Source organism: Centruroides sculpturatus, unplaced genomic scaffold (genome assembly GCF_000671375.1).
Source record: "Centruroides sculpturatus isolate CEXI.00-Female unplaced genomic scaffold, Cexi_2.0 scaffold400, whole genome shotgun sequence".
Lineage (NCBI taxonomy): Eukaryota > Metazoa > Arthropoda > Arachnida > Scorpiones > Buthidae > Centruroides > Centruroides sculpturatus.
In genome coordinates this window covers 216,099-230,426 of record NW_019384654.1, presented here as the reverse complement: position 1 = coordinate 230,426, position 14,328 = coordinate 216,099, and the positions used below count along the sequence as shown (strand labels likewise).

At 28.5% G+C, this 14,328-nt stretch overlaps 1 protein-coding gene across 6 annotated transcripts in view; it reads right to left on the bottom strand.

Moving 5' to 3' along the window:
- LOC111626373 (multidrug resistance-associated protein 4-like) overlaps window positions 1-14,328 on the bottom strand; it is a 169,210-nt gene that overhangs the window by 22,364 nt on the left and 132,518 nt on the right. For all 6 annotated transcript variants that reach the window (XM_023369722.1, XM_023369721.1, XM_023369718.1 and 3 more), the window contains 2 exons: window positions 13,287-13,484; window positions 13,055-13,210 (listed from right to left, as the gene is read on the bottom strand). In XM_023369722.1, the coding sequence (XP_023225490.1) occupies window positions 13,055-13,210; window positions 13,287-13,484 (354 nt within the window). The remainder of the gene's footprint in view (window positions 1-13,054; window positions 13,211-13,286; window positions 13,485-14,328) is intronic.

Below are 14,328 nucleotides of genomic sequence, written 5' to 3'. Positions count from 1 at the left end.
GTTTTGGCTCTGCGTTAATTATCCTATCAGGACTTGTTCTTTTATATACGGGTATACAGATGACTAAACTACATAATAAGTAGGTAGTTTTCATTTTATTTGTTACCCTTTTTTGATCTCTTAAAAAATAACTTAGTTATATTACTTTTCCTTTGATCTTTTACATAAATAAGCAAAAAATTGCGCTTTCTCGATCTTGAAATGTATGTTCAGCATTGATAAAAGTTACCAAAATGAATTAATTTACTGTGTTTTGTTATTTCTTACTCCTGTTTTTAGGTATTCGGTATTCGGCCGAATAGCGAAAAATAGGCCGAATAGGCCGAATACCGATTAGTGGCCGAATATTCGTTACATCACTAATTTAAAGTTAAACATTAGAAGAAACAAAATGAAATTAAGAAACTTAAATAAATACTGTTTAGAAATCTGTAAATAATTTTTCATTTGAATAAGTAATTGTACAAAAATGCGTATTACTCGGAAATCAAAAACTCTTCTCAATTGTTGAAGCGCTGTAAAACAATTTATAACATGGAATTAGGTTGTAAGAGAAATTATTTAATTAGATTTCAATTAAAATATTTAAAAGAAATGGGAGAAGGTGAATATCTCGGTTGAAATCCTGGGATAAGGTACAATTATTTAAATAAGAAAGTGATATTTAGAGTTTTTGAGAAGAGTAAAAAGATAAAAAAATTTTGTTTTTTTAATTTAAAATTTAATAATAATACGCTGAACGGAAAATTCAAAAGAAAAAAGAAACCGAATTCAACAAAGTTTCAAAATCTATTTGGAATCAATGATGAAATTACTCGAAATAATGAAAAAGATATGCATAAATATTCAACAGGCAGGAATAATTATAAGATTATGGAAAGAAATATACTAAAGCCAAGCAATGTCAAATTATTTTTAAAAATTCATTTTAAAAAGCGATAGATATTGTAAGAGGAAAAAGTGAAATAGAATATAAAGTTCTTGATTGCTTCTTGTTCTTTCATTTGTTCTTTGAAATTAAGAAGAAATTTCGATTTTGGAAAGGTTAAAACAATGATTCGAATCCTTCGTGTTTAAACTTTTTTTAAAGGATCTGTAGTAATATAGGATCACCTACATTGGCGCAGCCAAGAGGATAGTTGCGGCACGCACAAAGGTTTAAAGAATATACAGGTTTTTACATCGAAAAAGGGATGGGAAAATTTTTTATTTTGTCGGAAACTAAATTTCACAACGGAATGCTAAGCGAGTTAAAGAACTGAGTTAAAGAGGTAAATCTGTGGATCGTGACAGAAGAGCTTTGTCGCACAATAGACGATAGTCTGAAGTTATCGGAGTAAAAGGAACTTGTTATAAAAAGTAATGATTTTATTAAACTTTCCAGCATTCGAATCTTATCTGTTACAGTGTTCGAAATTTTTATCTTAACATCTTTTTTTAAATTTTAACCATTTTTTTAACATTCTGTTTGAATTTTAACTTTAGCATTTGTCGAAGCTGAACACATACAATAAATAATAAACCATATAAATATAAATCTAGCAACACATATATATATAAGACAGATCACATTGTACACAACCTCACGAATAAGTCTTTTGGCAAGGCCAACTTGAAAGAAAAGCGGGTACATGCAATATCACTACAACAGGATTCCACTGTATACAGGATATTTACTATAGCCATCCTTTGATAAATGCGTTTAATAATTTTTTCGATGTTACTGTGTAGGCTATATTAAACGCATTAATCAAATATTTGCAGTATTTTTTAATATTTTTTTGACTATTGAGTAACTGAATAAAAACATTTCTAAATTTAATAATATCAGTNTACAAACAAAATAAATATATTGAAAAATATAAAAACAATAAAAAATTATACTTCAGAAGTTAATTTAGTATCAAAAACGTAAAATATTTGAGTAGCCCAAGACATAGCCAAAGATTACAGTGCCACAGCACTGGCGGCGAAAATTTAAATTTGCCGACTGGAATTCTTCCGGATAATTGACGTTTCGGATGATTGACTTTCGGATAATCGACGCTCTACTGTATATGGTTTTCTGTATGTCTCTAAGGCCTAAATATGGGCCAGTTAGTCTTAAAAAGTCCTCTCGAAAGGCATCCCCCTAAGGAGATCGCTCAAGTGTTGTGTTGTCATGACTTAATGAAACAAACAAACGAAGATAAATATCAAAATACGTTACATCAATAATTATCGTAGAATAAACGAGATGCAATAAAGCATATACACATAAGCAACGTTGAAATTAACTCATTTCATGGTTTTTTAAAACACTTTGTGTAAGATTGAATTTTTGAAAATTTAATCTGATTGCTGAGAAATTAGTAGATTAATATTGTTTCATATTCTGATTGGTATGTAATTTAGATATCAGGTAAATGTTGTTATTGGCAATAAGTAAAATCAGTATGAAGCCAAATTATGGAAATATTTGTATTTTTGTAACATTTAATAAGTTGTGTGAATTGAATTTTTCAGAACTACTGTAGAATTCGAAACAGTACATCGTGCTGCATGTTTCGGTTTGTTTAGTCAACTGCTCTATGCTATCAGTAAACTGATTATATTTTTTCGATCGGACTGAAAATGAACACATTAACGACTTTTGCGCATATACTCTGTTGCAGTTTTCAGGATTACATTTATTTCTACCCGTGGTATTTAACGCATAACGTGTCCAAAGAAATTTTTCTTCACTCGATATGAAATGTCACATTATTCATTGGACAATTATAAATGATCGGCTTCATTTTATGGAGACTGTTTAACACTTCCTTATTGTTTCATAGATAAATTTTTTGATGACAATTAATTAGTTGATTACATCTTATATATTAGTTTATAATTGTTATCTCTGCAAATAAAAAATATTTATTTTTTTGAATCGACAACTAATAGAATTTCTACACTTTTATCAAGGAGTGTCTATACACTATAAATATACTAACATTAAATTTATAAAATTAATATTAGTGTATACGGTAAAACTTCGATTTACAAATTTCCCTGTTTCCGAAAAAAATCATAAAAGCGTTATTTGCTTCATTTGCTATACAATAACTCGTTTTCCAAACAATCTACTCGGAATTGCTGGCCATCAATAGTTAACTTTTTATACTTCCTCTGTTAAAGAAAGTCGAATCAACGACAAGTTTTACGTTTAAACAGTGATGCCGAGATCCGCCTTTTCTCTTTAGACGTCACAACACGAACCATTCAAGACATTTTTCGTCAAATAAAATTTCAATAGGCATGCAAGAAAAAACTGCTTCGGGTTTCTTTTCAATTTAAATTACACAATTACATCAAGTTCGCGTCACAATTGAATTTAAATGAAATTAACTCATAAAAACCGCGTTAACTGACATTCTCGTAACGTAAATAACATCCAATAATTAGTAATTAAGATACTTAGCTTAACTGAAAGTAAATAACAAATATTTATTAATATTACATATTATAGTATTAATATCTAATTTAATTTAAGGACACTTCCCGAGTTATCTCGGACAAGTTCCATAGCGTTACAGAAAACTCGGGCGTTTGGATCCTCTGAAATATTTTTTTTTTATTGTTGGAATGTTTTTTAGGTCTCCAAATTTTTTCAAAAATTTTTTCCCGCGCGAAAAAATGTTATCGCGATTTTAATCTACTTTTAATGACGCACGATTAACGCTTAATTGTTTTTAATCCGATTCAGATATCAAATTTTATTCATTGTTCTAAAGTTGTAGTGCACGTATTTTCTTCGGTAAAGTTATTTAAAGCTAGTTTCTGACGTCAGAAACAACCTCCAATAGTTTTTTAATTTTTTTAATTAATAGATTTTATTATATATACGTTTAATTAAGTCGGGGGTTCAGAAATCGCAATTAAAATTTGAATTTTTCAAAAATATTAAAAATATATGGCCAGCTAGTATTCACCCTACTATAAACCCATTGCCTGCTGAGACATCTATGAGAATGTCCCGGGAAATCAAACTCCAGCTGTGTTCAAGGTCATCCAGCTATGTAAACAATGACTCATCAGCATCAGATTTCACAGAAAGGCCAGACAAAGGAAAATAAAATTTGAAGCTTTTTCTTCAAAATTAACGCATTTCTTTCGTCTTGTTTCAGTTTTAAGCATTTTTTTTTTATGTTTAATTACATTAACATTAAAATTTTCTTCGTAAGCAATGAGTTTAGGGGCTACAGACATGCAAAATTCTGAAGTTTATTGGGGTTTTTTCACCACAATGGGCAAGATGAAAACTTCCAGTGTTGAGGAACAGAACCGCTTATCTCACTAGTGTGTCTATAGATAATATTATATTATACACAATATTAAATTGTATTTGTAAGCAATTTTATGGATAAAATACAGCTAAAAATGTAAAACTAAATTTGTTTTAATGTTCTGGTACGAATAAGTAGATTTTACGTTGTTTCTTATGGGAAAATTTGTTTCGGTTTAAGAAGAAATCGGTTTCCAAATGCAGTACATCGTCGATTATTGGAATCAATTAGGGACTGGGGTTATTCCGAAAATCGATATTTCGGCGTGTCGCTTCGCCTTGAATTTTCGTCAATGTTAAGCCTAACGAAGACTATTCTATCATAAAAAATTATTTTTTATTTTGTACAAATAAAATAAATATATTGAAAAATATAAAAACAATAAAAAATTATACTTCAGAAGTTAATTTAGTATCAGAAACGTAAAATATTTAAGTCGCCCAAGACATAGCCAAAGATTGCAGCGTCATAGCACTGGCGAATAATTTAAATTTGCGGACTGGAATTCTTTTGGACAACTGACGTTTCGGATAATTGACTTTCAAATAATCGACGTTCTACTGTAACTTCCTGTAATGAATTAAGTTCCTATATTGAAGATTCAGTGGATTTGATTTTCGTCTAAATTAAATACGAATTTTATAGAAAGTGAAATTGTTTATTAACACATCTCTCATTCATAATCAAAATATAAATTTATGGATATTGGTATAAAGATATTAAATATATACGTAAAACTATTTGTCTGTCAATCAGAATTTATATTAAAGTTAAAATGCAATTCATTAAATCATACCTATATTTTTGAAACTTTCTATGAAGCAGGAAAAGTAGTCGTTTCGTTTCTCTAATATATTTTATAAAGTATATGTTTGTTTAACTTACACCATCAGAAATTTTCATATTTCCAATTGCTAATTCTGATTTATTAAAAAAAAATAATCGTGCCTCAAGGTACATAAATGTGATTTTTTCGAAAAATGATCACACTATACTTCAGTAGTTACTTCACATTACTTAATAATAAGTATTTTTCAAATTACATTACACTTTTTTTTGGCTTAGCAATCTACATCATCATGGACATGTTTTAAAATAATTAACGAATTAAATTTTCGTAGGAAAAAGAAAATAATAACATTTTTAACGTGAAAAAAATATGAAAATAATTAAATACAAATTATACATATCGAATTAATTATTACTTACTTGAGGAATGATTGATATTTTACTACGAAGATCCCGAAGTCCAATGTCTTTAATGTCAACACCATCGATGGTTATCGTTCCTGTTGGCTCTGTCATGCGAAATAACGCAGCAATTATAGAACTTTTTCCTGCTCCTGTTCTCCCAACAATTCCTATCTGCAATTAATTTATAATAAACACCAATTCAGGCAATAATTACGAACAATACTATTCCAATTTGCAGATGTTTTACCTTTTCTCCGGAGCGAATATGAAATGTTAAGTTTTTTAACACAATATTTTTATCCGTGGAGTATTGCAAAGAAACATTATCGAAATGAATTTCTCCTCTTTCTGGCCAATCAGATAGTGGTCGTTTATTAGGCAAACTCTCGTAGGATGCTTCCGATTTCAAATTGCTGTATTTCAGAATGCGTTTTACAGCATTCATCTGGAAAATTTACTTTTTATGAAATAACAATTATATTATCCAAAAAATAAATTATGCGTAGCATTTCATTAAATTTATTGATACAGATATTTTCAGAAAAGGGCCAGTTAACGACGTTAATACTTAGTTTTCCTTCATTTTAAATTAATTTTTATTCTTATTAAACCATTATATTTTCTATGTACAGTACATATATAAACTAAAATTTACTTTTTTTTCATAAAATTTCAGTTTGTAACTTTCGAATAATCTAAAATCTGCAGAACAATGAAAAATTGAATTTTCAACAAAAGTCAATGTATGTATTTGTATGATCTTTCTTACCCTTTGTAAAAAACTTTCTGGCATTTGAAAATTTAAGAAATCTTAAATTGAGTAAATAAATTCAAAAGTTAGCTACTCGTAGTGAGAAAGATATCTGTACGTGTGATGTATTAATTTGCCAAACTCCATTTAGTGTTAGTAACGTTTTTCCATTCGTAAGCTTGATATTTATTTATTAATGGATGTAAATACTTTAATACAAATCTTTAATTTTTCAAAAGTAAAATGAATTTCAGAAAGTATTCAAAAGAGTCAAAAAACGAAATCAAAAGAATTTTAATATCGTTACATCACTAATATGTACACAATGGTTTATTTGCCTTTTCAGACTTTTTTGTGTTTAAGCTGTATGAAAGCCGAATATTTTTAAACCATCAACATGAATTACTACAAGATTAAAATACTTTTCCTTGTTATGTCATAAAAGTCAAAAAAATTTAAGTTAAATATTAGAATAAATACAACGAATTTAAGAAACTAAAATAAACACTGTTTAAAAATCTGTAAATAATTTTTCATTTAAATAAGTACTTGTACAATAAAATGCACGTTACTCGGAGATCAAAAACTCTTATCGTTTGTTAAAGCGCTTTAAAACAATTTATAATAAACTGTTTAGTTTTAAGATAAATTATTTACTTAGATTTCAATTAAAATATTTAAAAGAAACGAGAGAAGGTAAGTATCTTCGGTTGAAATCCTTGTATAAGTTACAAGCATTTAAATTAAGAAAGTAATAATTAATTAAAATTTCTGAGAAGAGTAAAAAGATAAAAAATTTATTTTTTTTAAATTTAATAATAATATACTAAACAAAAAATGCAAAAGAAAAAGTAATCGAATGCAACAAATTTTCAAAATCTATTCGGACTTAATATTGAAATTACTCGAAATAGTAGAAAAGATATGCATAAATAATTAGATTATGGAGAGAAATATATTTTAGCCAGAAGTGTCGAAATAATTTTAAAAATTTATTTTAAAAAGCGATGCATATTGTAAAAGAAAATAGAAAATTTAAATATATAAAATTACTTGTTCTGACTGACTGACTGAGTCACTGATTCACCATTGCCCAGAGCAAACCGCTAAACCTAAAGGTGTGAAACTTGGTACACAGTTAGAGAACGTCGTGAAAATTAGCACTAAGAAGGATTTTTCGAAATTCCCTAGCAACGAGAGAGGGAAAGCATTAAGGCTAAACCTGATGAACGGCTTTTCCTGTACTATTTTAGATGTGTGTTTTGTTTTCAACAACGTTTCGTCTTCATTGAGTTATTAGGTGTATTAAATTGACATTTCAGACACTTAACCAAATGTTCGAACCGTTTTAAAGTCATATTTGTTATTGCATATTGGTTCGATTATAAAACGATTATAAAAGTTCCAGAAAATTGATCAAATTGAAATTAGTTCGTTTGATGCTCGCCAATTCTCATCATTCCAGCGGTAAGTCTTATATAACAATTACTATGGTTGTTGAAATACTGAATATAAATTGGGTTTGCTTGCACAACCTCTCCGGGCGAAGTTGCGGGTAACGGCTAGTAAAATATAAAGTTTTTGATTGCTTTTTGTTCTCTCGTTTTTCTTTGTAATTAAGAAAAAGTTCGCTCTTTGAGAAGATTAAAAAAATGTTTCAAATTTTTTTTCTTTATACTTTTTTTAAAAGGAGCTGTAGTAATATAAAATCACCTACATTGGCACAGCTGACAGGATAGTTGGGACATGTACAAAGGTTAAAAGAATATACAGGTTTTTCTTTGAAAAGGGGGTATAAATATTTTTTCACTTTGTCGACAACAAAATTTCACAGCGGAATGTTAAGCGTAAAAAGTGTTTAAAATGTTGATCTGTGGATCGTGAGAGAAGAGCTTTTTGGCGCAATAGATGATAGTTTGAAGGTATCTGAGTTAAAGGAACTTATTATAAAAAGTAATGAATCTATTAAACTTTTCAGCATTTGAATAACTTACGTATCTGTTACAGTGTTCAAAATTTTTTCTTAACATTTTTTTTAATTTTAAGCTTGTTTTTTAACATTCTATTTGAAACTTAACTTTAGCATTCTTCCAAGCAAAACATGCACAATCAAAAATAAACCATATAAATATAAAACTAGCAACATATATATATATATATATATATATATAAGACAGTTCACATTGTACACAACCTCCCGATATAGTCCTTTGGCAAAGTGAACTCAGGGGGAGACGAGTAGGTCCAATATCACTACAACAATTTCCACTGAATACAGGTTATTCAGTGGAAATTGTTTGATAAATGCTTTCTTTGATAAATGCGTTTCATAATTTTGTCGATGTTACTGTGTAGAGTAAAACACATTCATCAAGTATTCGCAGTATTTTTCAATATTTTTTTGACTATTTAGTAACTGAATAAAAACATTTTTAAATTTAATAATACCAGTGTTATCAAACCAACATAAGAATTTCTTTATTAGGCATTATTTTTTTAATATATGTAGGATAAAATAATAAGTAAAATATGTGCTGTGTGGTTATAAGAAAATATTCTCTTACAAAAAGTTTATCTTTGTCAAAAAATTTCATATCGCCCGATAAAGAAATCTGACTGTTTCGTTTTAAATTATAATTTTTAATTTAATTGAGTAACTATGTAATACCTGAAACTCCACTTCGGATGTCACTCCAATAAGGTGTTGAAAACGTATTATTATTAGTATTCCATAATTCAATACAAGTCCAATTTGGCTTCCTGCATTAACTAAAGCCAGAAGTACATATTAAAAATTATTTATTTTATAAACTATAAATATATAAATATATTCACTCACCTGCTTTATTTGAAACACCTAAAACGATAACAGTGATAATTAGATTTATGAAACAAATGATATTACCGTATATGGAAAGCCATCGATTTAATGCCATGTAAAGAAACCACGTTGCAGTGTGGTTATCCTGATACTTATTAAACATAGATTTAAATTTGCTGTCAGCATTAAATGCTCTAATTGTTGTTAGTCCGTAAAGAGATACACTCAAATGAGAAAATACTGGACTTCTCACTGTGAAAAAAAGAAATCAATAATTTAAGCGAAGCTGTATTTAATATAATAATTATTATCTTATTACTTTTAAAAATCAACCAAAACATTTTTATATGTAAGTAGCAAACTTCTGGTCGCATTTGCATGTAACTTAAAAACGCAAGCAGAACTTTTGTCTGTTTATGCAAAGAGTAATTGAAATAGATTTTATCTAAAATATGTCAAACCAAAAACCACAAAAAGTATTAAACATTGTAATAATTTCTCGCAGAAAAGAATAGCAATATTTCCTGTAGTTAATTTCTGAACGAAATCTATTTCACTACGACTACTCATTATGGTCAAAATGTTGATAAATTGCTGTTGGGAGCTCTATTGGGATAAAAAGGCTATCCACAATCGAAAGTACGTTAAAACTGCTGAAATTTTTTGGTTTGAAGCTAACAAGATGCAACCTGTCAAACAGCATGGTATTGCTGTATGAATTTCAATTTTGTGGATCATTATATGCGTCAAATATCTTTATTACAAAAATAGGGCAAGGAGATGCATATTTTTCCCGCTGAAAAATCTTTATGCCCAGCAAACACTAAAATATTTCAGAAATAATTTAGAATTGTGTGTGACACAATTCTAAATTATTAAAGGAGATATTATATTAAAAGCATTTATATTATCAATTAGTCTGAAATATTGAAATGTTAAACATGGGTTAAAAAACAAAATTTAGCATGGGAATTTATACACAATTCGCATTGATGCTATTACTTTTGATGAATAAAGTATGAAGAACGTGAAAGATTTGTCATTTCTCGATGGGTAAAAATATAGTAGAAATTTTGCTCGTTATTAAAATAAAAATTTTTAAAGCTCTTTTTTTACTCTTACATGATCTTAATTTCGAAGTATTAAACAAAACAGATATTAAAAAAACATACCAAAATTTCCAAACACACAAATACACACTCCAGTATTCACTAAGTTTGTTGTGCATGAAACATCTGTACCTACAAGAACTCAAAGAAGTTTGAGTTCAATTCAAAAGCTTTCTTTTGGTCTTTACTGCATTCAATAAAAACAAAGTGTTTTTGTTAATAGTAATACAGTATATTGTATCTATTATGGTAATAATAATTTATTATCGTATGTATAAAAGTGCAAACTAAATGCTTAAGTCAACTTTATTCACATTATGTCTAAGTATACATTGATGTAATTGATAATTTCAGAAATTACCTTTTATAAGGAGTTTCTATTTGTGCTATGTTTTGATAATGGTAGCACTTTCGAGTTTGAAAATATTGTCAAATCAAAAGTCCACCAAAGGTTAAACTAATATATGCCAATTAAAAAGACACAATAACAATATTCACTTTAAAATGTCCATTGTCTGTGTATATAACAACTTTGAATAAATTTTAGAAGTTTCTGTATATGGGGTAGACCTTAATTCTAGTTTCACTAAAACTGTTCAGATTCTTAAACTGATAGGTTATTCGATTGTTATTAAAAATTATGATACTTTATTATGTGACCATAGGGTCAGTGTCTCTTTGACACCACGTCAGGATGTGACACCACCGAGTCTTTCAGGACTCGGAAATCGTGACTTTACATTACATGAGCAGTAGCATGTGAAAGGTGAGATTCGGAGTAGAGGTGAGGAGAGAGACAAGGTAGTGACTCACTTAGATTCCATATTTTCTAACAAATAACAATTTTAATAAGAACCAAAAAAAATGCAGATATATTCGATTTCTGGTATAGCCCCCTAATTATACTAGGCCGTTCAAGAGAGAGAGTTTACAAACGAATCGCGGGTTGATAAATACCTTTCTTCTGGGTCGAAAATCTGTCATAAGATGAAACCACCGATGGAATGTTCAATCAAATTGTTCTGGATCTTGTCTGTTTACAGGAGCACAGAGATGTGGAGGCACGGAAGTGGGGATGATATCCTTAAAGAGGCACGATCTTTGTCACGGTATTAATCCAGGAGGACGACTTTGGTGGACAGACGTTGGAAGATGACTGACTTCAGTTATTTTTTCCATTCTCTCTTGTTATTCCTCTTGGATTTTTTCCATGAGGTCAGGTGGTCATGGTTAAGGGTCTGGCGTCCAATATATACACTCTATCAAAAGTTCCAAGTGACATCACTGACTAACTGGAGCCTCCTCAACAAGGAACTAACTCCATGGAAAATAATTTTTATGGTTTTTAGCCTAACCTGATAAAACGAAGTTAGATGATTGAATTTCCCAATAATTAAAATTTAAAATAACACTTTATTTTGGGTCTGCTCGTCCCTTACAATTATATACTACTTTTTATTGGGTAAAGATGCTGTTAAGCATTTCAAATTGACATCCAAAATCAATTAAATATTTTATTGAATAAAATAGTTATGTAGAAATAAATATAAATACTATTTCTGATAATTGTAGACATTGTTGCTATATTTGTGAGGAGAAGTTTGATAGTGATGATATCAGAGTTATGGATCACATGTCACTTTTGTGTAGCTGTATAATAGCTGTAACTTAAATTATAGTTTCAAAACCTTTATTTCTATTATGCTACATAATTTTACTATTTATGATTCCCATTTGATTTTCAAAAATATCAAATGGAAAATCAAAACAATACTTTCATAATGAATTATTTGGAAAAAGTCTTTGCAATGATGATTACAACCAGGTTAAATTAATTTGAGAAAACTTTTGTTGTAAAATGTTCAGAGATTATTTAAAATTATATCAATATGCAGACANTCGTAAGCAATGAGTTTAGGGGCTACAGACATGCAAAATTCTGAAGTTTATTGGGGTTTTTTCACCACAATGGGCAAGATGAAAACTTCCAGTGTTGAGGAACAGAACCGCTTATCTCACTAGTGTGTCTATAGATAATATTATATTATACACAATATTATATTGTATTTGTAAACATTTTTATAAATAAAATACAGATAAAAATGTAAAAAAAAACAATTTGTTCTAAGCTTCTGGTACAGAGTAATACATTTTACATTGTTTCTTATGCGCAAATTTGTTTCGGTTTGAGAAAAAATCGCTTTCCGTATAACTTCCTGTAATGAATTAAGTTCGTAAATCGAAGATTGAGTGTATTTGATTTTCTCTTAAATTAAATGATTTTTTAATATAAAGTGGATATATTAATTAACACATCTCTTATTTATTATCAAGATATAATTTTATGGAGATTCGTATACAGTTGTTAAATAAATACGTAAAACTATTAGTCTCACAATCAGAATTGTTGTGATTTATTAAAGTTCTTCATTAAAGTTAAAATGCAATTCATTAAATCATACATATATTTTTGAAACTTTCTATGAAGCATGAAAAGTAGTCGTTTCGTGTCTTTAATATATTTTAAAAAGTATATGTTCGTTTAACTTAGACCATCAGAAATTTTCATATTTCGAATTGCTGGTTTTAATTTATTAAGAAAAAAATAATCGTGTTTCAATATTCATAAATGTGACTTTTTCGAAAAATAATCACATTACATTTCACAAGTTATTTCACATTACTTAATAATAAGGTTTTTCAAATTACATTACACCTTCTGGGCTTAGTAATCTGCATCGATATCGACGTGTTTTATCATAATTAACAAATTAAGTTTTCGTACAGAAAAGCAAATAAAATCATTTTATCATGAAAAAAGTATAAAAATAATTAAATATGAATTATGCATATCGAATAAATTTTTACTTACTTGAGGAATGATGGATATTTTACTACGAAGATCTCGAAGTCCAATATCTTTAATATCAACACCATCGATGGTTATCGTTCCTGTAGGCTCTGTCATGCGAAATAACGCAGCAATTATAGAACTCTTTCCTGCTCCTGTTCTCCCAACAATTCCTATCTGCAATTAATTTATAATATACATCAATTCAGAAAATAATTATTAACAATACTCTTCCAATTTGCAGATGTTTTACCTTTTCTCCAGAGTGAATATGAAATGTTAAGTTCTTTAACACAATATTTTCATCCTTGGTGTATTGCAAAGAGACATTATCGAAATGAATTTCTCCTTTTTCTGGCCAATCAGAGGGAGGCCGTTGATTAGGCAAACTTTCATAGGATGCTTCCGATTTCAAATTGCTGTATTTCAGAATGCGTTTTACAGAGTTCATCTGGAAAATTTACTTTTTATGAAATAACAATTACATTATCCAGAAAATAAATTATGCATTGCATTACATTAAATTTACGGATTCAGATATTTTGTGTAATGCTCTGGTTAATAACGTTAATACTTGGTTTTCCTTTATTTTAAGTTAATTTCCGTTCTTATTTAACCATTATATTTTTTATACGTACTGTTATACACTAAAATTTACTTTCTTCATAAAATATCAGTTTGTACAATTCGTAAATTTCAGATAATCTAAAATCTGCGTAACAATGAAAAGTTGATGTTTCAACAAGAGTCAATGTAGATATTTGTATGATCTTTCTTTCTCTTTGTAAAATGACTTTCTGGCAAATGAAAATTTAAGAAATCTTAAATTAAGTAAATAAATTCAAAATTTAGCTACTTGTAGTGACAACGATATCTGTACGTATAATGTATTAATTTGCCAAACAACATTTATTGTTACATATAATGGAATTAAAACATTTGCAAACATGCCCTTTGCAAGAAGTGGAGTTAAATAATCGCACTGCATTTTTATTTACCTTCTCATACAGTGATTTTGTGAACCAGTTTCCAAAGATAGAAACCTTATGTGACATGGTGGGCTAATTCATTAAGAAAATATGAATTACCTGTAATTTCTTTTAGGTATTCTTGCAATATTAATTAACTTTATCTAAAATAAAATTACAAATTTATTTTTAAATACACAACATTGTAGTGCACGTATTTTCTTCGGTAAAGTTATTTAAAGCTAGTTTCTGATGTCGAAAACGACTTTCAATAGTTTTTTAATTTTTTTAATTAATAGATTTTATTATATATACGTTTAATTAAGT